Source organism: Ochotona curzoniae, unplaced genomic scaffold, assembly GCF_017591425.1.
Source record: "Ochotona curzoniae isolate NIBS_2020 unplaced genomic scaffold, NIBS_Ocur_1.0 scaffold_3835, whole genome shotgun sequence".
Taxonomy (NCBI): domain Eukaryota; kingdom Metazoa; phylum Chordata; class Mammalia; order Lagomorpha; family Ochotonidae; genus Ochotona; species Ochotona curzoniae.
The window spans coordinates 22010380-22037376 of record NW_024467114.1 but is presented as its reverse complement, the minus strand read 5'-3'; the positions used below and the strand labels follow the sequence as shown (position 1 = coordinate 22037376).

The following is a 26997-nucleotide window of genomic DNA, read 5'->3' as shown; positions in this document are numbered from 1 at the left end:
TCTGATGTGGTACCAGTTGTTCTCTGCAGGTCCCAGTGTGCTGCCATATCCTCCATGTGCATCTGGGCCAGCCTTACACTGTTCTGTCTTTTTACACTGTGGAGGCCCAGCTCTGACACATGAACTCCATGTTGGGACCACGAATCCTAGACGTGAGACCTCAGGCCGCTGCATGCCCCCACTTGTGCCATCGTCAGACCCCTGCAGCCCGTGTACCAAGTCCAAACCAAAGTCTGTGCTTACGCATGCTTCTGGGCAGCCAGTGAGCTTCTGCTGGTGCCGTTATTAACCTGGGTCTCCAGATCAGGAACCCCCAGACTCCCCATGCCCAGCAGCCCGGGCTAGGTGACCCAGATCCTGTGAAACCCCCTATGCCCTAGACCTCACTGACTGGGCATCCACTGTGTGGGCAGACCCAGGAACCCAAGGCAGATGACTTAGGCCCTGCTGGAACCCCTGCCCCCCAGGGACCCAGGCTAGGCGACCCTGACCCAACCAAACCCCGGGTCCTTGGGGCTCACGGGCCTGGTACCCACCAGGTGGGTGGGACCAGGGATCCCTTGATCCAGGGCTCATGGGCCTGGCACCCACCATGCCCAGACTGGCATGGCTCACCTCATCTTGGCATCCACCAGGGTTGCTACAGCCTAGCCTGGCCCAGCCAGCCCCCAATCCTGGTCCTAATGTGAACTGGCTGGAATTGTGGCCTGTCCCGGCCTGTCCTGCATCCCCTCCTGGTTCTCACATCTGACCGTGGGAGAACTGATCCAGCCTGGCATGCCCCCAGACCTGACCTCCACGTGTGCCAGCCGTACCATAACTTGGGCTAGTCTGGGCTGCTCCCAGCCTTGGTTCTCGTGCTTACCTGTTGGGACTGCATCCTGACAAAGTATGCAGTCTCCTGCTGTTCACCATAATTCGGAAGGCCTGAGGTAGCAAGATGGCCTTTACTATTTCTCATCTGAATAATATGATTAAAACAAATCCATAATCACAATGTGTATATTAATCTCCAAGAATGTCAACAAAGTGCTTAACGGTTATGAAGATATGCCAATAATCACGCTACTCTAAGGATTGAAATTCTGATTTCTAGTAAATGGACAATCAGAAGACAATGACTTAAAATGATGGCACCTTTCATTAGAAAGTGAGTTGTTTTAAAAATTGGCTTGTTGCCCATAATTGACCTATCAAATGTATTAGTCTAATATAGTTTATTTCAGCTACTCAGAAGGGACAAAAATAGATATATAGGACCTATCATCTAGTCAAATCTAAATTTGGATGTATAAGAATGTTTTATGTATACCATAATGAATAATAAGTGCGCTAACCTAGCCAGAGTACAATGAATAACAACATAAAAACAGTAATCTATTGTATGCTTACTATGTGTAGGTACCATAATCAACATACTTGATGTTGTATCTGAATATTCACTTCAAATACTATTTTCTCATCTGTTTAAAAAAACCAAAAACCTCAATGGGTCAAGAAATACTCTAAGGTTCAAACCACCATAGCCAGCTTTGATTTCTGATGGGTTTCATCTCTGCTTTTCCATACCTGTTTGTAGGTTTTGTTTTTTTTTAGCTTACTTAAAAAAGGGTTACAACCTGAAGTGACTACAGAGCCAGGCAGGTAACACAGAAAAAGATGGAACACAATAACAAGTAATGGGTGGAGCCCAGGTGCTGTTATGAATATTCATGCATTCAAATACAGGTTTCTGTAAGCAGGGGTCTGTTGGTGGCAATAGACAAATCTGTTTTTCTCATTAACTCAATCTACTCGTGTAGCATTTGTCAAATAGTGTAATAGGGTGTGCATGTGTTTTTTTGTGTCTAAGGATACAACAGCATGGTTAGAAATTCTGCGGCTTTGTGGGTTTTAGAAAGACTTGAATCTTGGCACTGGTGTGTCATTTTTACCAAATCGCTTTATCTCTCTGAATATCATTTTCATCAAGTGGCAATGATCTAGAAAGGTTGTTACAAGGTTTAGGAATAACATACCTGTGGTTCTTAAGATTGCGCCTGGTAGAAATACTGTAGCTAATATTACTGTTTTATTAATTCATTTGTTTTCCATGTTGGACTTCTAGTTCTTTGCAGATAGCTCTTAAATGCATTCTGTGTAGCTCTCACAGACTCGGCATTCATTACAGACTGCCCTTCCTTGCCATTTTGATCATTGCAAATATTAGCACCTGAAAGCTTGATGAATGAAGATGAGCTACTTCCCCATGACCTCTCTCCATGGAAATAGTGAATCTGAGCCTCATATCAAATATTGTCACACATAAAAACTCTTTGTCAAGTAAGATTTTATAAGAACAGACTTGTTCAAAATAGCTCAACTTGTAGTGTAGGTCAAGACCCAGCTGACTTTCAGGTACTGGACCACCACCTTCCTGGAAGGGGTCACGTGAACTACATAAGGAAGTTAGAAAGTCTACAGTGTTGTTGGCAACAACCAGTGAATGAAAGTGCTGTGGGGGCTCCTCCTGACTTGTGGGCTTTGAATGAGAAGCATTCGTTCCAACCAGGGTTGTTCTTGCCTTCAGGGAAACATCGGTAATGTGCAGAAACATTGTTAGTTATCACAGCTGGTGTTGGTGGGATACTACTGTTTGACTTTGGTTTGGGAGTCCCCCCATACAGTTAATGTATTGGAAGCGTAGTCTGTAGTATAGTGATGCTAACAGGTGGCATGATGTTCAAGGGCTGGAATGCAGCCCATCATTGGAGGCATTGCTCTCAGAAGGGATTAAGGCAGTTCTTCTGGGAACTTGACTCTCTCAAAAGGATTGTTATGAAAAGTGACCCTGGCGCCTCTCCACATTTCGACTTCTGCTCCCCGTGCATTCTGTCAGTTTCATACACACTTCTGCTATTAAGATATGTTCTATGAAGTACTCAGTAGAACCAAGCTAATGTAAGTCTCATGTGCTTTAACCTGTAGAACTATGAGCTAAATACACTGTAATTTATATCATCTGAACTCAGGGATTTTGTTATAGTAAGAAAAAATAGACTGATACAAGAGTTGCTGTTGACTTCTAGCATAAAGACTCCAAGGATGTGAACTTCCTGTGATAACCTGGGATAGGACTGTCCCTCCCCAAGTTGGGAAGGAATTATTTGGAATTAAATGTCTTTAATGAGAGGATTGAGGAACTGATCTAGAAATAACTTGCAAATCCACTCACATGCATATATCATGTGACCCTGCCTGTGATGATGTGCTCTATAGTTAAGATTTTATAAGTCTCCACATAAATGGACTTAGAAATTCATTTCAATACAACATACAGGGAAAGCATGAACTTAGAGTCTGGTTATTTACAACCTATAGTAAACCCAGTGGATACGAGACTACCAATGTTTCTGAAAGATGGTAGGCTGTTGTTGGCTACGTGGAACGTCAGGATAAATTTCCCTTGCCCACCTAGTGCCCCTTACAGTCCTAACGGACATTCCTGTGCCACTGAGTCATCAGACTTTGATGTAGCTCAGTGTCACAAACTTGTGTATTGAATGTCTACTGTAAGCCAAAAGCAAGAGGACACATCAAGCCATGCCACAGTCTCCGGCCTGGAGAAGTTTATAGTCTGTTAGAAATCAGACATAACTCACCTTCTATAAGACTTCTGCCAGTTTAAGTGTCTCAACAGCTGATTGTTGAAATATCCAAAGTTTTATCCTAGTTTCATTCTGTATGAAACCATAAAACTCCAGTTATTATCTTTTTGCGGTGTTTCCATGTGGTCTGAGCCACATAGGCCTAAACGTGTCTTGTCAGAGGACTACCAGATAGAGCGGTTAAACGGTATCATCTTAAAAAGCAAAAGCTTGTATAAACTACAAGTACTTAGAAAAACTAAATGTTTAAAAAAATGATTTGTGGGACCTGGCATAGTAGCCTTGTGGGTAAAGTCCTCGCCTTGCATGCCCAGGATCTCATATGGGTGCTGGTTCATATCCTGGCTGCTCCACTTCCCATCCAGCTCCCTGCATGTGGCCTGGGAAAGCAGTTGAGGATGGCCCAAAGCCTTGTGTGAGACCCGGAAGAAGCTCCTGGCTTCGGATTGGCTTAGCTCCAGCCATTGTGGCTACTTGGAGTGAACCAGTGGATGAAAAATCTTTCTGTCTCTCCTTCTCTTGGTAAAAATCTGCTTTTCCAATAAAAATAAATATATCTTTAAAAAATGATTTGTGTATTCCCCCAGATTCTTTAAGTTTTACTTTATTTTGAAAATGTCACTTTGACCCCTCAAACTGTGGAGCTAAATGAATGATTGGAAGTTATTGATAACTATGTTAGGATCTTAGAGCTTCTTCCCTTCCCCCTCCCCCCTCTTTCTTTTACCTTCTTGGGTGGATCACCAACAAACTCTAATTGATCTAAAGTGTGTGAGCACTTGCCTTAGCTAAAAGAATACTTCTAACCAACTGTTTATCTGTCCATCACTGCCCTTCAATAGAGATGGCACTCAAGGCTGTGTGTGTGGCTCCATAATTATTGATATGTCTGTGTGTAGGAATGTGGCTTGAAATAGTCTAAACTTAGAAACTATTTGAAATCGGACCTCTTGGATGTTGTTTTTGGAGAGTGATAACTGTGCCATTCTCCAGGGCTTGTAAAATGAGCTCCGACATTGCTAGCTGTGTAGTCCAGCTTAAATGGTGATCTGCTCAGTGAGTAACTGCAGTCCAGAGTCTTTTTTTTTTTCTTCACAACTTGATTTCATTAATTACTGTTTTTTAAATAGGGGTTTTACTTGGCTATGTGTAGGCAACTTTATGGAAAGGGGTAAAAATTTGGTCAGCCAGAGGGCAAAAAAGGTAAAAATAGTTATCAGACTTGAGATCAGTTGTATTTTTAGCTTCATATGAGCCAAACATTGGGATTCGTTTCCTTCCAGCTGATCAAGTTACATGTCTGTTTGGCAGATAAACTTTGCAGGAATAGCAAAATGTGTCTGACTTGTAAATGATTTACTGTCTCATCTAACATATCAATGGTATATACAGGGAAAGTCCCAGCCAAAGTCTATATTCCAGGACTTACTAGGTTTTATGTTCTTAATCAAAAAAATCATTTCACAGATAAGGATATTCTCAGGGATAATTTATTTGCGTAAAACCAGTTTCTGAATTTTCAAGGCATTTAGCACATGTGGCTTGGTGTTGGGAGAAAATGACAATCCTTGGCCAGAAAAACCATCATTGCTTCTAAGAGCCACAATAATCATATGTTGCTATCATAAAGCATCAGATATCACCATAAATGAGCAGGATTTTTTATGAAGACAATTTGGCTTTTTTTTTTAAAAAAACCGAAATTGGTGTGGTGTACTTTTCCTGCTGTCCTAGTTACTACCACAAGTGGTCACAAGGCTGTGTGTTCCAATCCTGGATTTGGTTTACCACTTTAAGGTAAATGCCTTTTGGTAAGGGTAATCTTAAATTTTTTCCCTCCATGTGTGCAGCCATAAGCATGAATCCAGTGGCCTATTTCTACAAAATAATATAGTGGCAAAAGGAACTAAGAATTAGATTGTTTGTATATGTTAAAGGAAGAATCCCAGGGTTCAGGTACTGAACTGAAGGGTCCGCATCTACCTAATGAATGCTGTAGGTAGTGAATTGGTTAGGAGCGTCCTCCCCAAATTCTTCTTACTTTTCTGGCTTTCAAACCACCTCCCTGTCCTTCTCATTTTCCCTTTGAACCTCATTTCCTTGTTTTTTGGTGGAAGAGCAATTAAAAGTTTAGACCTGGTAGACTTTGTTTTTTATTGCAAGATCTCTCCCATGTGCGAGTCTGCAGTAAAATCCCGTCTTGGATAATGTTGCTGAAAGAGAAGTGTGTGCCCGTCCTTAGCTGCTTCCAAGTCTGGATGGGCAGTCGTCTTTCCAGTGCAGAAGGCTGCAGTCTCATTTCAGCCACCATCAAGAGCTGTCTGTAGCTTGGTGTTGGGCAACTCTGACTAAAGGTGAACTGGAGAACTTTTTAAAGCAGATGACAGATATATTAAAGTAGGTCTGTTGTTTCCATGTGACATCACTTGAGTTCCATTCCAACTGGGAGTCTGACAGCTCCTGATTCATTGTGTCTGCGACGTAAGAGTTGTAGCATGGCTCCGACTTGTGCTGGCCTTTTGGGTAGGATGACTTAGAGGTTCATTGGTTCATCCAGCATTTATGAGATGCTTGCTGTGTACCAGATCCTGGAAAACTGTGGGCATGTTGGACTTATCAGTTGCTCTTTTCACTGGAAATCTGGTGTTTTGAGTATGAACCTTGTTTTCCATAGCCCTTTTTGAAATGTCATTTTAGAAATATTTTCTACAAAGCCCCAAGTTTTCTTACTTTCAGTATGATATATAAGAACGTGAGAATGGCTAGCTCCCTGAATAGTAAGTCTAGTGTTAAGGTTTATAAAATGAGTACCAACAGACCAACTTGTGTTTTTATGAGTACCTATTTGAAGAGACTGGGTAAGGGAGAAGATATTGGTGATCCAATGAGCATAACTTAGATTTTAGCAACTTGTTTATACAGGGTCTCAGAGCTTTTTATCTTGAGACTTAGGACAGCAGGGTAAGCTTAATTATCTATGAGGTGGCAGTTCAAATACCAGCAGACGAATCCTCCCTTTTCCATGTCTTCAATCCATTAAAATTTCCTGTTGTAACTAAATTGACATGAGCCACAATAGGCTATAAAGAGATGATTTAAAAAATAGTGATCAGGAGCCAAATTAGAAATAAAAGGGAAGAGTGTTAACTGTATCTTATGTACAATTACCTTCTAGATGAGAAAAGAGAAGAAAGTAACTAGGAAAGCTCATACGGCAAGTACATAGTATTACCGATATTTCTGCTTATATCGGCTCAAATTTTATGTGATACTGATGTCTGAGTATACGCATATTCACTCAAAGTGTTCAAATTAATGATCTGTAGTGTATTTAGAGCTGTACCATCATTGCCACAGTCTAGCTTTAGAACATTTTCATCTCCCCTAAAAGAAATCCTACACCTATTAACTGTCAATTCCTAGTCCTGTTTATCTCTCATCCTCAATACGAAACAACTACTAATCTGCTTTCTGTGTTTAAACATTTTCCTATTCTGGATAGTTCGTAGAAATTGAATCTTGAGATAAGTCCTTTTGGTATAGCTTTTTTTTCCCCCCCATCTAGCATAATATCTTCAAGAACCATCCATGTTGTAAGCATTCACAAATATTTCATTGCTTATTTTTGATGAATGAATATTCCATCATATAAATGCCCACATTTTGCTTATTCATTTATCAGAGGACAGGCCTTTTTTACTTACAAATAATACTGCTATGAACATTTGTGAATACAGTTTGAGTGTACATTTTCATGCCTTGGGACTTATTCTTAGAAGTTGTTGGGTCATGTGAGAACTTCCCGAGGAGCTGCAGACCGTTTTCCAAAGTGACTGCACCGTACTGCGTTCCTACAGCATCAAGGGCTTCAGTTTTGCCCTATTCTTGCCAACACTAGCTATTGTCCCTTTTTCAAAAATTTTCTTTAAAGTTTATAATCCTATGATTAGGTAAAAAAAAAAACCCCAGTATTATTGATACTGTATAGATACATTTTAAATCAATGAAAATTATAAATTTGAAATAAACAAGACGATTAATGTAAGGACATGTGGGGGGGGGGAGTCACAAGCTGTTGGAAAACTGTTTTCAGTTTTAAAGGTTTTGAATCATCCGTGTTGGATGAGAGAGATCACGTTTCTCACATTATGAGGGTGATGGAACTAGACCCCAGGAAAAGGAAGTATATTGAACAGGGACATGAAGCTGCTCAGTGACACAGCCAGGATTCAAAGTCCTGTCTCCTTGGCTGCAGGGCTATTGCCTGCAGGGCTATTGCCTGTTCCCCAATGGCCTCCTGCTTTTATCCTGAGGGGTGTGTATAAACTTATTCATTTCACAAGAATGCCAGTTTCTTAACTTATTTCTCCATGCCAGCCTCTTACTAAAATAGATAATTTAAAAAAAGAGATATTTTAGATGATGCATATGTAATTGATCAGGATGGGAAGGATTAAGGGTCAGGGAAAAGTGGGTGTGATCATTGTTTTCAGGTTTTCCATTTCTTTTTCCTACTTCTGGTGGGAGGGGTGAGACCAGGGGAGAAGCCACACCAAGCTTCCCGACCAGCCTAACATCTAGGGATGAGGAATGGCCACCTGCTATTGACTCAGGGTCCTGATGTGGTGTATGCCCCAAGGGTTCTCCCCAGGTGCTTTTGGTAGTTCTGAAATGTTGATCTCACCGATCCAAAGAAGAGGGTACATTTTTGATGTCCACTGGCTGACATAGTCAACCTTAGTCTCCATTGTCTCAGATATTTGCTGTCACATTTAGGCTGGGGTAGTTGTCCAATATGTTCTGTTCTCCTTCCTTTGCTATGGTAACAGATGTCTTCTGAAGCCCCAGATGGGCTGCTGTATTCTCCATGTGGATCTGGGCCAGCCATCCATGACTGTGTCTTTTCCATGGAGGTGGAGCAGCTCTCATTGGCAAGCCCAACCCCAAGGCTGGCAATCCAGACCTTGCTGGGCTCCCCACCTGAAGTGTTCAAGGACACGGGCCAGGCTACCCAGACCCCCTGGTTGAACTCAGCATTTGGAATCACTGCCCCTGGAACTCAGAGACCTATAACCTACTGTTTAGGCAGACTCAAGGACCTGGGCCAGGCAACCCATGACCCACTGGATCCCCCAGCCCCGGGGCTTACAGGCCAAAGGACCCAGGCATTGTGGGTTGGGCCCCACAGGAACCTCTGCCCCAGGGTCTCACAGACCCAGCACCTACGTATGTCTAAATTCATGTGGGGGTATTTGAAGGTCAGCGAAGCTAGACTTCCTTTGGGGAGCTCCTGAAAGCGTTTGTTTCTCATATTGTCTATGAGGTGGCTGATGTGCAGGCAGAATTTCATGGTGACCTTGCTGAGGTATGACTCTGGGCATACCATTTGTTATCCTTTTCTGTAATTCTGTTATATTTAAAGGGGAGTGGTATGGGAACAGTGCTAGTATCTATCTCACAGAATTAAATGAGATAGTCCCTGCAGGGAAGTTAGCATAATGCATGATTCCTAGAAAGCCCTCAGTAATACCGACCATAATTGTTACAAAATACCAACTTATTCAGGCTACTGATAAGTTTATAATGTGACATTGGCAGACAATCCATCACCCCCATTCAGAAAGTAATTTCACCAAAGGAGCAAGCAAGAAAAGAGCTGTGTTCCAATGTGCATATGTTTGAGCTATGTAAAACATTGAACAAAAATCTCCCTTGGTGACAAAATGCAATATATTAACTTCCCATCTTTACAAACTAGAACTAATTCTCCTTAGTGCTGACCAGTTTTGAACAGAAGCTAACCAACTCAGACGAGCCTCATGTTAAAGACTTGGCAGTAAAAACATTAACTAAACCACATTGGACCTATTGGGGATGTAACAGTGGTTTTTTTTTTTTTTTTACATAGTGCCTTTAATTTTGAAGATAAAAATCCTACTGAACTTTTGTGCCGTCCCCTTATATTTTGTGTGTTGGTGTAGAAGAATTGGCACCCAAAAGAAGATCAGAATAACAAGGTTAGGATTCCTGCCTTTTTCCACCCTTCTCCATGGTCACAGGCAGTACACCTGGGGTCTGAAGTCTTCTATTTCCTATACAGAAGTGGGGCAGTAACTTCTGCCTTGGGTTCAGCAAAGGACCTCTTAGAACAGCCAAGAGCAGAGTGCCTGGCCCACTGCCAGACCTCCGTAAATGATGGCTAAAGAGCCATGTAGTGGGCTCTGCTACATCATGCGTGCCCCACATGAAATCTGGAAGCAGACTGGACAGTAAGAGTAGGTGAAGAAATTGGACATGTCCGTGTTCACACAGTGTGATTCATGTCTACTCTGCTGCTGCTGCTACTTTCCTGAAACCAATTTTAGAGCCTATCTTGGCAGCTGGAAGTATTTGGGATTAATTTCACACTCACTTTATGGGTCGAACATTTTCCTGCAAGCAGCTCCCTGGGCCTCTGCTTCAGTCCTTTGGCATCAACTGATAGGGCAGTTGGACGGAGATGTCCTTTGGGGGGTCTCCCTTTTATTTGAAAACCTTCAATTCAGAAAAAGCAAAACAAAGGTCATCAACACGTTGAGCTCGAAGCTGTTAGCGTTTATTGTTTCCTAAAGCCCTGCCTTGCCTCAGGCTTGTTGAACACCAGGGAACTTGTATCCTGCTCAGCTGGTGAGGAGCCCCAAAATGTAACTTCCCTCCTGCCTCTTACACCCCCCAAAACTTAAGTCCTAACAGCTGGAGCAGGTTGGCCTGAGTTCTTGATTCCGTTTGAGCTGTGTGAGATCTTCTAGGTCTTGGTCACACAAACCTCCGTCTTGATGGGTCAAGTTTTCCCAGCTCTTTTCACTGTGCTAATGCTGCTAAATTCATTTGGCTCTCACAGAGGACAAAGTAAACTTGGCTGTTACGTGTAAAACTAAATTGAGAACATGGAGATCTGTTGAGTATTCCACGCTGGCCAGTAGGTGAGAAAGATTGTCCTTGGGGGTAATTTACATAAGGAATTGTTTATCCCAATTCTTTCCAGTTTCTGTGACCCTTTGGGGATAGTGGACTCTTTCCACAATGGCACAGAAAGGCGTCCAGCAAAGCCAAACTTAGACGATACTTCTCTCAGATGTTATGTTGGGCCCTGCTCAGGAATGACTCTGCTGTGGCTTGGGCTGCTGTCTCACTTAGTTGTTCTTCCTCAACAGCTGTGTTGAGCAAAGTGGGGTGGGTCCAGGAATCGAAATGGGTACACTTAGTGGGACTTTCCCACTGATAGTGAAGAATGTGCATAAAAGCTTCACTTACATCTCAGCGAATGCTCCAGATGTTTACTATAATCCAGTAGCTGCGTAGAGCACAGTCTCTATCCAGTAAGGTCCACACCCTGGCTATTCAGTGGCTCCCTGGTGCCTGGAGTCAAGTGCATGCTCTTGACCTGAGCAGGCTGGTTCCTTGGAGCCCCAGCTCAAGTTAACCTGTTTAGTGTCATCCTATGTGTCTCCCAAAGTGAAACGTTCACTTCTTCCCAAACAAGTAACTTCTACTTTTTGATTTCAGTGCTTTACCAAAGTTTTTTTTTTCCTTCATTTTGAAATACCTCTTGCTCAATATCTGTTTTAAGTTTTTGTTTTCTTATATCTTGAAAGACAAGGTGACACATAGAGGGCAGAAGAAAGAGGGATCCTCCATCTGCTGATTGACTCCCTAGATAATGCAGTGCCCAAAGCGAGAAGCCAGGGGCCCCATCTAGGTCTCCTATTTGGGTGACGGGGGTTCTAACACTTAGTGCCGTTATATGTAACATTAACAGGAAGTCGGACCAGTCTCTCCAGTGTGGGAATGCGGGTGTCCCAAGCAGCAGCTTGCCTTGCTGTCCCACAGTCCCACACTCCAGTATCTGTTTTCCAGGATACATTTTAGGAACTTGTTGTCAGTGATAATCTGGTAAGTGTTTAACAGCAGATCATCTGGGAAGGTGGGGAAGAACATCAAAGCTGACTCTACATAAGTATTTGTTGCTTTTCATAGTCTGAAATATTCCCACTGTGGCCCTTTTGAGTGCTCTGAACGTAGAGTTGGGGTGAAAGAGTAAACGCCTCTTTGCTACAAAGTGTTTCCAACCTGCAGACCCAATGGGCATGAGCAACCTTAAGAGCCCAGTATGAATTAGGAATACTTCTCCTAGGAACTGGTCAGTTATGACCTATTTATTACCTTTGCTTTTTCAGTTGGTAATATTTTAATTTTTAGTAATGGCTGTGTTTAGCAAATGGCTAAGAAACAATAAGTTCTTTCTTGTGAGCCGGTAGAGCTCAGTCGCTTCCAGCATACCCCTGCTTCTTCCTCCACTCCTTGCCTTCTGTCTATGCTCAAGCAGTGAGACCATGCCTGTCTGAGCCCCTTGAGTGCCTCTAGCCTCAAGCTTGCTTTACAGTGTAACAGAACCAAAAGTTTGAATACTGTTCTTTTACTAAGTGTGTGGTCAAGCTGGCTACTTAATTTGCACATCTTGGTTCAAAATTAAAATGAGGGACCCTTGCTTTAAAAAAGGCAGGAAGAAAAGGTTGTTAAAACAGCTCCTAAAATATATAGCCTTTTCCTGTCTTCAGTAGTTCGCCTCACAAGTTCTATTGATGTTTTTAATTTCCCGCTTAATATCTAAGTAAGGAAAAACTAAAAACTGTTCAATGGGTGGCATGCCTCTTACCATTGACTTTTGTAATGTTTGTGCCTGTTTTAAGTGTCCGAACTTGACTCGCGTGGATGAGTGCACATAACTCCTCTGTACATGCTCCATCATCCCACTGCATTTTAAAAACCCAACTTGAATAAAATGGAAAAAAAAAAAGAACAGATAGCAGGTGTTACACAAGCAACATGGCCCCTCTAAGTCTGGGCACAGTTTGCCTGCCCAGTTTAGGGCAAATTCCATGCGTTGGCTGAGCCTCTGATTGCCGATCTGTGAAAAAGAGAGTGCCACTGGTGTCATGGTGGAGCTGTGAGGACGGAAGGCACGCAGGCACCTGTGTGACCCTGAGTGGAGTGCTTGTTGGAGGAATTGTCAGCATGGCCACTGTGGTCTTAGCAACCTTCTCCTTGACTGTCTTTGGGTTCCTGTGTATGTGGTCACGATCTGCCTCCCTGAATTTTCCTTTCTCCATGGAAATGTTGGAAGGCAGAGATGAGATCCATCTCTCATGAATTGCCTGTAGTGTCTCCTGCAAATTTTAGTGCTTACCTGGCACCCCAAGGTGTTTATGACCTTGATGTTTGTATGATTTGGAGTTTTTGACGTTAAGCATCTGTGTCGTCATATTACGGCCGCACAATGGGGCTTAAGTGGTAACATTCACGAGAAGAACAAGAGTATAAACTTAAACCTCAACAGCAGTCTGTTGTAATTATGGGGAGGGTGGGGGAAGCATATGGTTCCAGGTGTTTTTGGTTTAAGGAAAGTGGCCTTTCTCTGTCCCTGAAAAGGAACTTCTTGAAATAATGGGGGAGGGATGAGTTCCAAGTCCCATTTGAGTAAAAGAGGCCCCAGGGATATTAACTCTGGCCCACAGTAATCCGTCCCTCTGCTAACTAGTTTCACACTTACTTTCTGTTCTGTACAATTAGGACATGAGCGGAGCAGAGTTTCTTGTCACTAATTGGTTATGCGTGTTTTCTTTCCAAGAAACTGGACAGTCCTTTCAGGGCTATGGTCTATTGTGTCTTTTTTTTTTTTTTTTTTTTTTTTTTTTTTTTTTTTTTTGGAGCACAAAGGGAAAGTAGCACAGTAGTAGGCTTATAGAAAAGGGAGGCATTCCCTGTAATGTTGGTCTCTATCCAGCCCTCTGCGACTTCCTGCAGAGCTGGATGGAAATTGTGTGATGACCCTTTACAGCTCCTGCCAGCCCTCAGCCAAGGGACAGAGGACCCAGCCCTGCCAGGCATTTTCAACCTCCTGTTGCTCTACCTTTCCCCAACCTGTTTCTCAGTGTTTCTAGGGCACTCCGAGGACTGTCTCTTCACAGCCCCTCACCCATTTGGTTGGAGGACCACACAGCTGTCAATGCCAGTCCTTAGAAAGATGACTTTTTTTTTAAACAAGTCATCTGGCCCAGTGTTGGTAAACCGTGAAATATCCTTGCATGGATGATCTGCCCCGCACTTGGGCTTCACCTCTGAGTTTAGTCCCTCCAGCCAGCGGCAACTTAAAGGTGTTCACATTGCCCTGGTTTTTGCTATTCCTGTCAGTTCATTACTTTTAATGAGCACAAAACTCACCAAGACATTAAAATAAAACACCAATGGGCAGTTTTGAATATTCAATTGTTGATTTAGTTCTTCTTTTTTCCTCCCACAGGATCACTCAAAAGGATTTTTAAAGACCAGTTCTACTCACCCCTGCCAGTTTTACCCTAAGTAGAGTTGGCATTTTGAAACTACCACACCCTGCCCTTTTTTTTCCTTCCCTTCAGGTCTCTCTGGGCTAGTGCTTGACATTTGTGTTAAAAGTGGTATTGCTTAACAGGTCGAACGTTTAACATTATCTGCTCTTTTAGCTATTAATCTGGACTAGCGGATATCCCAGTGACATTGAACATATGTATCTGAGTATCAGAAAAGCCAGCTGTTTTCTGATGATGTAATGACATTACAATTTCAAATTCAAAGCAAATGCAATTACTTCAATGAGAATATTTTGAGTAATCTGTGGCTGATAATAAAGATTGTAATAACTTTATTAAGCTACCTACATTAGCATGTATGGAGGAAGAAGACCCCGAACAATGGCTCCATTAAACGAATTTCAGATATTTTCATCCCCTATCCGTACGGATTTGGAATTACTTTGGGCATTTTGTTTTTTGTTTTTGTTCCTTAAAGCAAGAAGGGAGCAGATGAAAGATCACTGTTTTCTTACTCAACCTAGTCTGTGCTTGGGGAAGACAAAGTTCATCAAGTTGTTTGAAAGGAAAACAGAACCGTGCCAAGTGTGATTGGTGGAGGGCTTCAAGGCTTATGAGATCAGCCCTAACTGAAGATTCTAATTTTTGCAGGTGATGGCTTTAGCAGACGCCATTGAGGAAAACCAAGGCAATCTGTCGCAGTTGTTCACCAGGTTGAAAAGTGCCACCCACTTGGTGATTCTGCTCATCGGGCTGTGGCAGAAACTCAGTGCTGAGCAGATGGCGATCCTGGAGGCAGCGTTCCTGCCACTGCAGGAAGACACGCAGGAACTGGTAAGGACCAACCGGCCCACAGTGGACATGGCTGGGCTTACTGTAAAGGTCTGGGTTATGAAAAGGTATCCCACGGCTATCATGTTTTCTAAGGTTATCAAGTGAAAGCTTAGTGTTACCCAATTACTATCTTAAATCATAAGAAAATATTAAATGAAGGCTTCATTGTTGTTGAAGCTGTTTTTAAATTAGGTATGTAGTCCCATTTAATGTCCATTTAATGTACAATCTGCTCTATTTTTTTTATATGCCCTTCGATTCCTGGGACACCAGGGAAACAGTGCTTTGTTCCACTGAGTGATGGGACAAACCTTCAGAGTAGCTACTTCTTTCCCTTTCCACCAGAGAAAACAGTTAAGCCATTTTAACTTGCTCGACATTCTTAAATTTAAGTCATTTCAAAAGTTAGAACTGAGGGAGCCATGGTAAAAATGACAGGAATAGTTTGTATAGTTCATAAACTTTTACTCTGGAATTGGCCATGTAGGATGAAAAGCTTGGGGTGGCAGGGGGCTCAGGGAGTGGAGGAAAAAGAAGTTTGGTATTTGGAGTTATAACAAAAAATTGTGTAAATAAAAACATCTCTAATCTTCGAACCCATAAGGTATATTTTACCAGGTGTCATACTTAGGGATGTTTTATGTGCTTTTACTTAAAAAGAAATAAAGCGTATCTTGGAAATTGAGACCCTTCAATTTAGTTTTTTTGGTGGATTTCAGAGAAAGATCACTTCAAATGAATTTTTAAAACAAGATGTGAGAACATGATCCTAAAATAGTATTACTAAAAGTAGTGGTAGTGTAGGTGATGGTGGTAGTGGTGTGTATTTTTAATAGCTCACTGGCTCCCAGGTGCTATTTTAAGTGTTTCGTAGTAATTATCTAATTGAGTCTTAAACATGGCCTTGTCAGACAGTCAAGGTTCTGTTTTATGTTGTATATGGGAAAACTTGAGCTCTGACAGTTTAGTCCTTTTCTGAAACCCCATGGACAGTAGAGCTAGCATTTGTCTGCTCCCAGAGGACACATTTCTAACCACTTCCTTGGATGTCAGTGAGCAGAGTCAAGAGCCTAATTTTGAAATTCACAAATTGTATCAGATGAATTATGCTTCCTGAAGAGTGGTAGATGTAGAAGAAGCACAATGGCAAGAAATTGTGCTTCATGCTTTAAGCTTAACAATGCTAAATAGAAAAAACAGAATGTGTGTCAGTGGCAAATAAGAGATTAACAAAAATAAAATGACAACTAAATCTGACCATTGAGAAAGTGGAAAAGGAGCTAGTTAACTGCAATGTTGGAAAATAGATTGTGATGGTTATAGTTACATGGTGTGTTACTCAGATGATAGCTTGTGAACTCAGATTTAGTGGTTTAAAACTGAAAAGGCTCAAAGCTCCTCTTCACTCCTCACTACCCCCCAGTACTTCCTGGTTGTATCACTTAATGTTCACCGCGGTCTAGGCTCTTTATTTCTAGTATTTCTCCTTTGTAGCTGTAAGAGGGAAGTGATGAAAAGGTCTACTTTAATTTGGATAGGAACTCGATGAGGTCACTGCCTAGAGTACTGCAGGTTAGCAATGAGTATTGGAAGTGGCCTGTACCTTTTCCATGCATTACCACTTGTTCTTGCTCGGGTTCTGCAAGGTTGGTATTTCCTCTGCATGGCTTAGTCTGTCCTGTCTATACTTGAGGGCGAGGCTGGCATTTATTCCTGTTCGTATGCTCAGAACTTGGTGCCTCGCCCGAGCACAACACAGCCAGAAACTGTTGGATGGACGAATGGAGAAAATGGACAAGGCTAACAAATGGTGACCAGACAGAGCAGAGGCAGTGGGTGTGATCAGTAGCGGCAGGAAGCATGGCAGGGCCAGCTACATAATTTGCAGTGTCTAATGTGAAATGAAAATGCAGACCTTTTGTTCCATCAAATGGGATGAGAGTGCTGAAGTGTTGTTAAGTACAGTAGCTATCCTCCTTTTCTGTGAATTGACTTCTGCAGTCTGTAAACCATGGTCAATCGTAGTCCTCAGATACTGGCACTTGTCTTGACTTTTTCAAGAAAGGAAAACTATACTCCCTTAAGTTTTATGATATATTGTTACAATTGTTCTCTTTCCTGATAGATTATTGTTTTCTCTTTCTGTGTCTACTTTATCAAGTGAACTTTATCCTAGATTTGTATATGAAAAAGCACAGGATCTTTAGGGGTTGGGGATCTCTGTGCTACCAGGTATTCACTTAAGACTTTGGATATTTCCTCTATGGATAAGTTTTTTTTCTCTTTACAATATATATATATATATATTTTTTACTGGAAAGGCAGATTCACAGAGAAAAGCAGAGACAGAAAGAAAGATCTTTCATCTGCTGGTTCAGTACCCAAGTGGCTGCAATGGCCAGAACTGCACTGATCCCAAAGCCAGGAGCCCAGAGTCTCTTCCAGGTCTCCTAGGTAGGTGCAGCATCTCAATGCTCTGGACCATCCTCAACTGCTTTCCCAGGTCACAAGCAGGGAGCTAGAAGGAGCAGCCAGGACACTTACATCCATATAGGGTGTGTGCAAGCTGAGGATTTAGCAACTGAACCATTGCGCTAGGCCCAAGCATTTCTCTTTTATTGCAGACTTTCTCTCCACTTGTCATGATGTGCTTTATTTAATGCCATTCTAAGTAAAGAAAAACTATAAGCAGTTAGTGTAAATTTTTCCATTTATAATGTGCACTTCCACTTGAAAAAGAACACTAAACTCATGCAGAGTGAACAAAATTACACACTTTGTATTTTGTGGCTTGTCCATGCACATGTAGTTTGTTGTTCCAGAACTTCAGAATTGTAAGACTTAGACTTCATGTTCTGTTAACCTTCACACTCTACTTTCACTTTATCGATGAGCAAGGAAGAACGGAAAGGAAAAAAAAAAACACCCCATGTGTCATTTTGTCTTTCCTTTTCCTTCTGCGTTATTTTCAGTGTCAATGATTGAGTCATACACAGAAGAAACAGGACTGTGAAAGGCTTTAATGGGCTTGGTTAGTCATTTATGTTCTGTTTCGATTGCTTTATTTTTTCAAAACCAGTTCTGGTTTCTGGAAAGCCTGCCAGGGAAGTGTCCCCCTCAGTCAGTCCCAACGTGGCACACCTTTCTTGTACTTGCTCATGTCTCCCATCTGTCATCATGGGACCATGTGACATCTGGGCTTACGGGGTTAGTATGTGAAAGGAGCCGTGCATACTGCAAAAATCATCTTCCTTTTGCATGCACGTGCTTTGTTGCACCTTCAAACTTACAAGTCCAAAGGAAACCATTAGAAATTTCAAGATGGCAGCAGTGAAACATTCAGCCAGACAGGCGACTTTTCTCAACACAAGTGCTCTCTGAGGGTACACAACACAAATGCTCACTAGGTTGAGCCTGAAGTAATAGTTAGACTGAAAGAACCGCCTTCCCAGGAAGAAAAGTTCTAAATGCAGGAATCGATTCCTATGAGATTATGGTATTTCCCACCAAGAAGCTCTGCCTCTTTGGGGAGTCTGTTAGTCTATTTGTCCCCAAGGGCAGGTTAATGGTCTTTGTAGCTTTCTGTCTTGCCTGTGGATCCTTCCAACACGCACAGAAAAGCGTTCTTCCGACCGTCTTTGAATCGGTTTTAGCAGGTGTGGGTTCTCATTATGTCTATTGGGGTCATTAATGAGACAAGACATTTGATAAAAACATAACTTGGAGAAGAATGAATCCAAAAAGACATTTTAATACCACTTGTTATGCTCTTCATCTTTAATTAGGTTGTGGTATTCGCTTTGGACTTAGGCTGTTGAGACCGCTTATAGTCTTGAAGGAATCCTTTCTCATTCTTTGAGACATACACATACGGTGTGTGGTTTTGACATGCTAGTTCACAATCCCCCACTTTATGCCTTTAGACCTCACAAATAAATGTTATGTGATGGGTATCCCACTGAGATGCGAAAATGAAATATGCAAACCTGAAATAACTTGGAGAGAGGGTGAGGCAGGGAAGAAAGGCATCTCTTACCAGAATGTTGAAAATATACCCCATATTGAAGTTATTATGATACCACAAAAATCTGAATGTAATTTAGATGGCTTGGTTGAGGGTGGATGGCAGAGTACATGTGTCGGGGAGGAAACTTTCAGACATGTGGACAACATTTTCAGAGAAGACTCTCAGCTCAAGGTCAGAAGTCCCTACAAGTAATAGGGGGTAGAAGGAAGTGCTAGGGGATGTTGTATTTACGTTTCAAATGGTTCCGCCTAATGACTTGCTGTGGTGGTGTTAGATGGCATGTGCCATAAGGCACGCTAAATGCAATGGTGAGTGCTAAAGCGTTCTCTCCCCAGTGGCATCAAGCTCCCGAAGCAAAAGTATTTAGGATTTACTGTTGCTAATGAAAAGTATCATTTGTTGCACCATGTTATGAATATCTTGTTAAAAAAAATCACATTTGGAACAGAATTCATCGTAGTTTTCTTTGATTTCTCTCTTCAGTAATGCTGTTCCATTTTTGTCACTTCTCAATACTACTTGGGGGCAAGCAAATGCTGGTATTGTGAACTATTCATAATTTTTTAAGGTGCTGAAAGACGTGTGTGTGTGTGTATATATATATATATATATATATATATGCCAGATGTCTTTTATAGCAACATCCCCATTTTCCTTTAACAAAAACATTAAATGTTCTGTTTGGTATCTCCAAGAAGAGATAAGCTCTTAAACTCAGTTCCATCAGTGGGTTTCATAATCTGATTTTATCCCTACCATCTTCCTGTGATGATAAAAATGTTTTGCCCAAAATAATATTCCTCCAGAGTGTCTAATAGGGACTTTATAAATTAATTTTTTATATCTTCCCGGCTAAGAATTGAAGCTTTTTTCAGAGTAGTTCAAATTCTCAGGGCAGGATTTAAGGAAGCTTCTGTTGGTCCTGGATCTCCTTGAAGTTCTGTGGAGAATGTTGCTTACCAAGGATAAGGAGTCCAAGGGTACTGTGATACTCCGTGTCTCCTTCCCATGATGCTGCACAGACATCAAAGGATGCAAAGCAGTGCATGAGTGAGCCTTGTAATCTAGCCATTTGTTCAGTGGCTATTAAGTACCTACTATGTTTTAGGTGATATTATACTTGATATAACTCAGTAAATAGATCCATCCTTTGTAGTTGTATATCAACATTGAAAGCAAACATTCTAGTCCCAGACTACCTCTTACATTAGCCATCTGCTACAGGCTATACCTATTTATATAGTGAAATAAAATTCACGGTAAAATCTCACTGGCCTTATTTCAGCTGTTTTGTATTCTACATGATGAGCAGCCCCCCAGTCAATCCAGGTTACAATAACTCCGTTGTTCTGCGTGTTCCACTGTGTAGCACTGTTGGTTGTGAAGAGAATAAAGGTTTGTCGGTTAACAAATTCTGCATGACACTTTACAAAAATTTAACTCCACCTTTCTAATAAAAATAGAGAGGAGAAACAGAACTTTGATCTGCTGGGTCACTTGTCAGATGACTGCAGCAGACCGAGCTGAGCCGATCCAAAGCTTCCTCCGGATCTCCTACTTTGATGCAGAGACCCAAAGATTTGGGCCAGCCTCCACTGCTTTCTCATCAACATAGTGTTGGATGGGAAATGAAGCAGCTGGGACTCGGACCAGTGCCCACATGGGATTCAGGTGCCAGAGGCAAAGGCATAATCTGATGTCCCACCATGCCAGCAGCCTGCATGTCTTAGTAAAGTAGGACAGGATCTGGCATTCAGTTATGCCATAGTGTTTGCATCAGCAGCCATTATTTTGGTATCCTAGGAACAATGATAGCCAGACATCATGCCAGGAAATCAGGAAACTTCTCTGGGAAGATTTATGGATCTATAGAAAGCGTGAGACAAGACACTGGCACAAATGCAGCTGCTCCCCCTTGGCATGGCCTTTCTAGACATTGGAGTCATGGATTCTTTCCTGTTGAGCCTGACCGTGACCTCAGATTCCCTTTGAATGAAGCAGCAGTTGAGGTAGTCGCTATCCCTTGGGGTTGTTCTGTGGGTGAATCCCCTCTGCCCTTCCCTGTGCCAGTGCAGGCCTGCTGCTTGTTATCATAACCACCTGGAGTGACCAGGAGTCTGAATTCAGCAGATGCAAAGTGAGCAGGAAGGAGCTGTATTGATATTTCTAGAAGGGCCATGTTAGGTTCCCATTCTAAGGTTCGTTTGTGTTGACCTGTGTCTAGAGGAAACCCTGATGCAAATAGCAGCAGTGCTACTTTTGGAATGTGTTATGGAGAATCCTAGAATTGGAAAGATACTGGCACATGGCATGATGTTTTTGCCTTTGTCTTTCTCTTTGGAAGACTTGTTCAGTATCTTAATTAGATATGATCTACGTTTCATAAAAGAAGTTTCCTTGTGTTCTAGAGAGCTTAATAATTACCTTCTCCAGGGTTTTCAAATTCCTTGGGAAAGTGTAGGATGGAAGTGCATGTCAGTGTGGAAAGATTTTCCTCATACCCCCCCTTTTTGATTGATTATTCCTTTTACATACTGATGTTAAAAATAAGTTTATTTTAACCTGTTCAACATGGTTCATGTGAGAAAACAGATGTTTATAATGGAAATCCTTTTGTGTAAAGGGACTTATCAGGGCTCACTTACAGGATTTAAAGAGCTCAACGTCACAGGTCAGGTTTGATGTAAAGGCCATTGTGCTTGCTGTCTGCATTGAGTGATGACCAAGAGGGCTAATCATTGCTGTTATTAATGACCTCCTCTTCAAAGGCAAACAAAAGGAGGAAGTCTGTAGCTGCATACATTCTGCCTTTATGACTGTTTAAGTAGCATCACAATTGCAACTGTCTATGGGAACCCAGAGCAGAAAGTAAATAGTTCAGTAATTCCCATGATCTTAGCGAGCAGAATAAACACAGAAGAATTAGTTTCACATTCACAAGGGCCACATACCCCATGTCGCTGCCAGTTAAATGCAACTGGTATTATTTAAACTGAGTAATATTCTACCCTGTCAGGGTTGCATGTCACATAACCCGGGGCTTTTCTGATGACATGCTTGCTGTTTGGAAACTTGAAATTATTGGAATGCTTCAGCATAGGAGCTCAGCGGTATAAAATGTGCACATTGTGATGTGTAATTCCTGAACTTTCCTCCTGTACGTAGCATGAGGAAATCCTGCTTTAACAGGCACATTTGCACAGCTTCAATGAAAGGAACTGAAGCAGTGAGCAAAGAGTTGAGGCATCACTGCTCTCAGTGCTTCTTCAACTCCTCTGTGAGGCAGATGAGATTGAAATAGAACAGAAGTGATGGGGCACCTCCTCTTTGGAATGCTCCCCAGTTAGATTCCTGCTTAGAAGCCAATGTGTGTCAGCGTAGTTTCCTTTGACACCTTTACCCTACTCAGCGTGAGTTGATTGATCACAAAAAAGGGTGGGAGTTGGTTTGATGTTTCTGTGACCTAGGACATGTAGGTAGAAGTTGAGGACTTTGTTGTAAAACCAGCTCACTGTCCTGATCCATAGCCACACACAGCTCTAGGCCTGCCTGCATCTCCACGTGCAGCCCTCCACTGTGGCCTCCAGGTGTTGATGTGGAAATGTTTTGGGGAACCCCCTTGACAGAGGCCGTGTTTTTCCACCTGGCCTGCTGGGGAAGCATGCAAAGCAGCCTCCAGGTCCACGTGTCTGCAGTGGCGTGCCCTGCAGACCTCTGCTGGACTCGGTGGCCACTGCTTTCCTATCCTGTAGCTGCTGTCGCCACACCTCCCGTGACCATCTTGTCCCCTGCGTTTGAAATGCCCTCTGGTGCCAGGCATTTGCCACCATCATTGTATTTGCTCCACCATCTCTCATCTCTGAAATGTTTCTTTAGCGTGTAATGCTCCAACTTCCCCATATCATTCAAGGACAGCTGAATTACCATAGAAATGCCTCTTTCAATCAAACCAGCTTTTTCTGTATTCAAGTAACATTCCCCTACTCATTCCCACATCTACTTTAGAGCGGGTCAGTTTCTATGTCTTCTTTATTATAGCTTCCATCTTGTGAATTGCACGTGCGGGTGCGGCTCCATGTAGCTCCCATTATGTACTCCAAAATTTCTTATTTAATTTTATTTTTGATTATGTTTATATAGTTGGTTAGGGTGGGAAGGGTCAAGGATTAGGGGAAACTGGGTGAGACCATTCTTAATTTTCTTTTTCATCTTTCTGTATTTGGGAGGAAGGGGAGAAAAAGGGAGGAGCTGCACCCAGCCTCCCAACTGCCTTAGTACCCGGGGATGGGGAATGGCCACCCAATGTCATCCCAAGGTCCCTGATGTGAAGCTACTCTAAGGGTTCTGCTCAGGTGGTTTTGATAGTTCTGGAATGCTGTCGATTTTGCCAATCCAAGGATGAGTAAATCTTCCAAGGTCGTTTGGCTGACGTAGTCCACCTTAGTCTCCATTCATCCAAATATTTGCTGTCAACACTTGGCTAGAGTAATTGATCAATTTGTTTTGCCTTTTTTCTTTTGCTATGGTACCAGATGTCCTCTGCAGGCCCTAATTGGACTGCCTTATACTCTGTGTGGATCTGGGTATGCCATCCACTGCACTGTCTGAGCCACTGAGAAGGCCCAGTTCTGGCACATGTATTTCATGGTCAGATCACAGCTCCTGTGATTCTCCCCATGGTTGGAGTTCTGAGTCCAGCGATTCTATGGGGCTATTCCCAGAGAAACCTCATCTGAAGTGATGCTAGACCTGATTTTCGTGTGTGCTTACCATTACATGGTCCGTCTCTATCCATCACCCACTTCAGACTATGCCCCCATTGGTAGTTTGCATTGCTGGGTCAGTTCTGTCACCAGCTCTCTCTTCACCCAGCCCAACCTTGCCCACCACATGATTGGCCCTCACGTACACCAGTGGGAACTACAGCCTAGTTGGAGCAACCCCCAGTGCCCCGCCCCCAGTAAGCCCACCCCCAGTGCTGATTCCTGTTTTTGCCAGTATGTGTAGCAGACTGGTTAAATCTGTCCATGGCTCATTCAACTTTTCTACATGTCAGTGGGTATAGAAGCCTAGCTCAACACAGCTGCCCAGTTTTCCAGCCTGCTGTCATGCCAATGGGTCCTACCTCCTATCTAGCCAGTCCCGCTCCCAGCTCTGGTTCTCAGACTTTCTGATAGGAATACACTTCCAGCTGATGCTGCGGCAAAGCTCAACCAGACTGCCTTGCCTGGTCCGCCCCGGTTCCATTTTTTATGCTCACTAGTAGGGGCAATGGTTCAACTGAGGAGCCTCCCACAGCCCCACCCCACCCTTCACTGGTCTTGCACTGGTGGGTACTGTGGCACCGTTTGGCATGGCCCTCCTCACATTGGCATTAGCCAGAGGGTGCTGAAGCCTGGGCCAGCCCAGTCTACTCCCAGTTCCAGCTCTTGCTGGTGGGTGCTACACCCTAGCCCAGCCCAGCCCAGCCAGCCCCTAGTCCTGGTCCTGATGTAAACTGGCTGGTGTTGTGGCTGATACCGCCCTGTCCTGCATCGCGTCCTGGTTTTCACATCTGACAGTGGGTGCTATGAACTGACCCAGCCTGACCTGCTCTCAGATGTGACCTCCACGTGTGCCAGCAGAACCATAACCTGGGCTGGTCTGGGTTGCTCCCAGCCTTGGTTCTTGTGCTCACCTGCTGAGACTGCATCCTGATAAGGGAGTTCCCCAATCTCCTCTCTCAGGTTACCTCCCAGTGACAGATCTTGCCCAGCCTCTCTATCTACCTCCTGTCCTAGCAGGAACCATGGACTTGCCCAACCAGACAACATCCATTTTGGCTCTTACTGTTGGGTGCTACAGCCCAGCCATTCCTTATTCATGCCCAGGCATAGTTCCTGTGTGGTTCAGCGGGTGCTGAGACCTGGCCTAGCCTGTCCTGTATTCACCCTGGCTTTCATGAGCACCAGTGGGTTTTGGAATCTAGCCCAGTCTGGCATACCTCAGTCATTCCACACCTGTGCCGAGGAATACAAGTCATGTGCAGCCCAAGTTGCTGCTCCATTCTGGCCCAGGCACTCACTGCTGGAACCGCAATCCAGCCAGGGCATCCCCTTAGCTCCCTAACCAGACCTGTTCCCTGCCATAGATCACACATGTGCCAGTGGTTCTCTGACCATGTTCGGTGTCTGTTCCTGCTTTAGTGTGTGCCAGTGAGTAAATTAGGCAGTAACTTGTGCTGTCTGGCTCAGGTATCCTATGTGGGCTGGTACACCTGTGTGACCCATCAACGTCCTCCAACTTCTCCCTTTGAAACCATTTGGTCTTTATCTTCACTTACCTGCAAGTGCAGTGGTCTTGTCAATGGAAGTCCATCAGCAGTCGTTGCTCACCTGTGACATACTCCCTCAGGGGTCCTCCCTCCCATACGTCCCTTTGACCCTTTCCCTGGTCAGTCTACAGTCCCCGAGCCCAGGAGCACATGGCACACATGCGGGCCAACCCAAGTGCCCTCTATACTCTAAAAATTTCACATATACATGCCTCAATGTTCTGATAACTGTAAGGACAAAATTCTTTCTCATATTCATTGACTTAAAGCAGTTAGGCTTAAAGTCATATAAATGTTCATCTGGAGGCTGCTTGACACTGCAGTTCCTTCCCTTAAAAAAAAAAAAACCTTATATTTTTGTTTCATTTGGAAGGCCAGAGAGATGGGGGAGAAATGCAAAGATTTTCTGTAAATGTAAATTATCATATATATAAAAACTAGAGAGCGAGCAAGCCCGGGTAGAGTCAGGCTGAAGCCAGGCATCAGGATCTCAACTGGGTCTCCCAGTGGGGAACAAGGTCCCAGGTACTTGAACTATCCTGGGCTGCCTTCCCAGGTAGACATTCGTAGAAGTTGCGTGGGAAACAGAGTTGGACTCAGACTAGGCACTCCAATGTGGGATGTGGAATCTCATTTGCTGTCTTAACTGCTGTACTAAATGCCTCACTCCATTTTTTTTTTTAATTCAGTTATTTTCATCATGTCTCATAGTTCTTTCAGCATCTGCATTTTCTAATTTTCTGAAAAGGAATCATACTGCCTCCATTTTATATGCCTGTTTTATAAGCCATCTCAGATATTTTGGGGGTAATATAAGAGGGAAAACTTGGTTTCTACTGTAGAGATGTTAAAGATACAGATACATTGATTCCTAGATTATACCACATCTCCCCCACATGTGTGTACACACACACACACACACACACACACACATTCACTCCTGACTCCCTAATTCTAATCAGGAAACACAAAAATGTCCAGTCAAGTCAGGAATGAATATATGCAAGGGGAAACATTTATCCTTACGGATTTAGCCAAAGGTAGTAAAAATGATGCTGACAAGCACATAGTAAAATAGTCCGTCCTATTTCTGATCTTTCCAGAAGAGTCTTCTAAGGAAATGCAGGCCATAAAACTAAACCTACTATTGGACCCAGTATTGAAATATAACTATGAAATGCCGAAAGCAAGCTAAAAACTGATAGTTGGAAAACATAAGCTGTATTATATTAATTAGGGCTTTGTGTCAGATGGGGTTCAGATCCCTTTGGAACAATTGCTCCGGATGCTGTCTGAGCACTGTGCTTGTATGGGGTGAGCTGGTCCACACTGCAGGGACAGGCTGTGCTGTGAACAGCGGCGAACAGGGTTATTGGGATTCGAGTTCAGCTTGCTGTCACTTTGTACTAAGTCTCAATGAACTATTACACAGTGACTTTTTTTTTTTTAAATTTTTATTGGAAAGGCGGATATACAGAGAGGAGAGACAGAGGAAGATCTTCCATCCAATGATTCACTCCCCAAGTGAGCGCAACGGCCAATGCTATGCTGATCCGAAGTCAGGAGCCTCTTCCAGGTCTCCCACTTGGGTGCAGGGTCTCAAAGCTTTGGGCCGTCCTCAACTGCTTTCCCGGGCCACAGACAGGGAGCTGGATGGGAAGCGGGGGCTTCCGGGATAGAACCGGCGCCCATATGGGATCCTGGGTGTGCAAGGCGAGGACCTTAACCACTGCACCACCATGCCGGGCCCTACACAGTGACTTTTTAAATCACAACTTTAAAAAATGATTG

At 43.1% G+C, this 26997-nt stretch overlaps 1 protein-coding gene across 1 annotated transcript in view; it reads left to right on the top strand.

Annotated features, from left to right (window-relative positions):
• The window catches only part of BBS9 (Bardet-Biedl syndrome 9), a 333069-nt gene that overhangs the window by 234595 nt on the left and 71477 nt on the right, over positions 1 to 26997 (top strand). The window contains exon 20 of the mRNA XM_040965097.1: positions 14684 to 14866. Coding sequence (XP_040821031.1) covers positions 14684 to 14866 — 183 coding nt within the window. The remainder of the gene's footprint in view (positions 1 to 14683; positions 14867 to 26997) is intronic.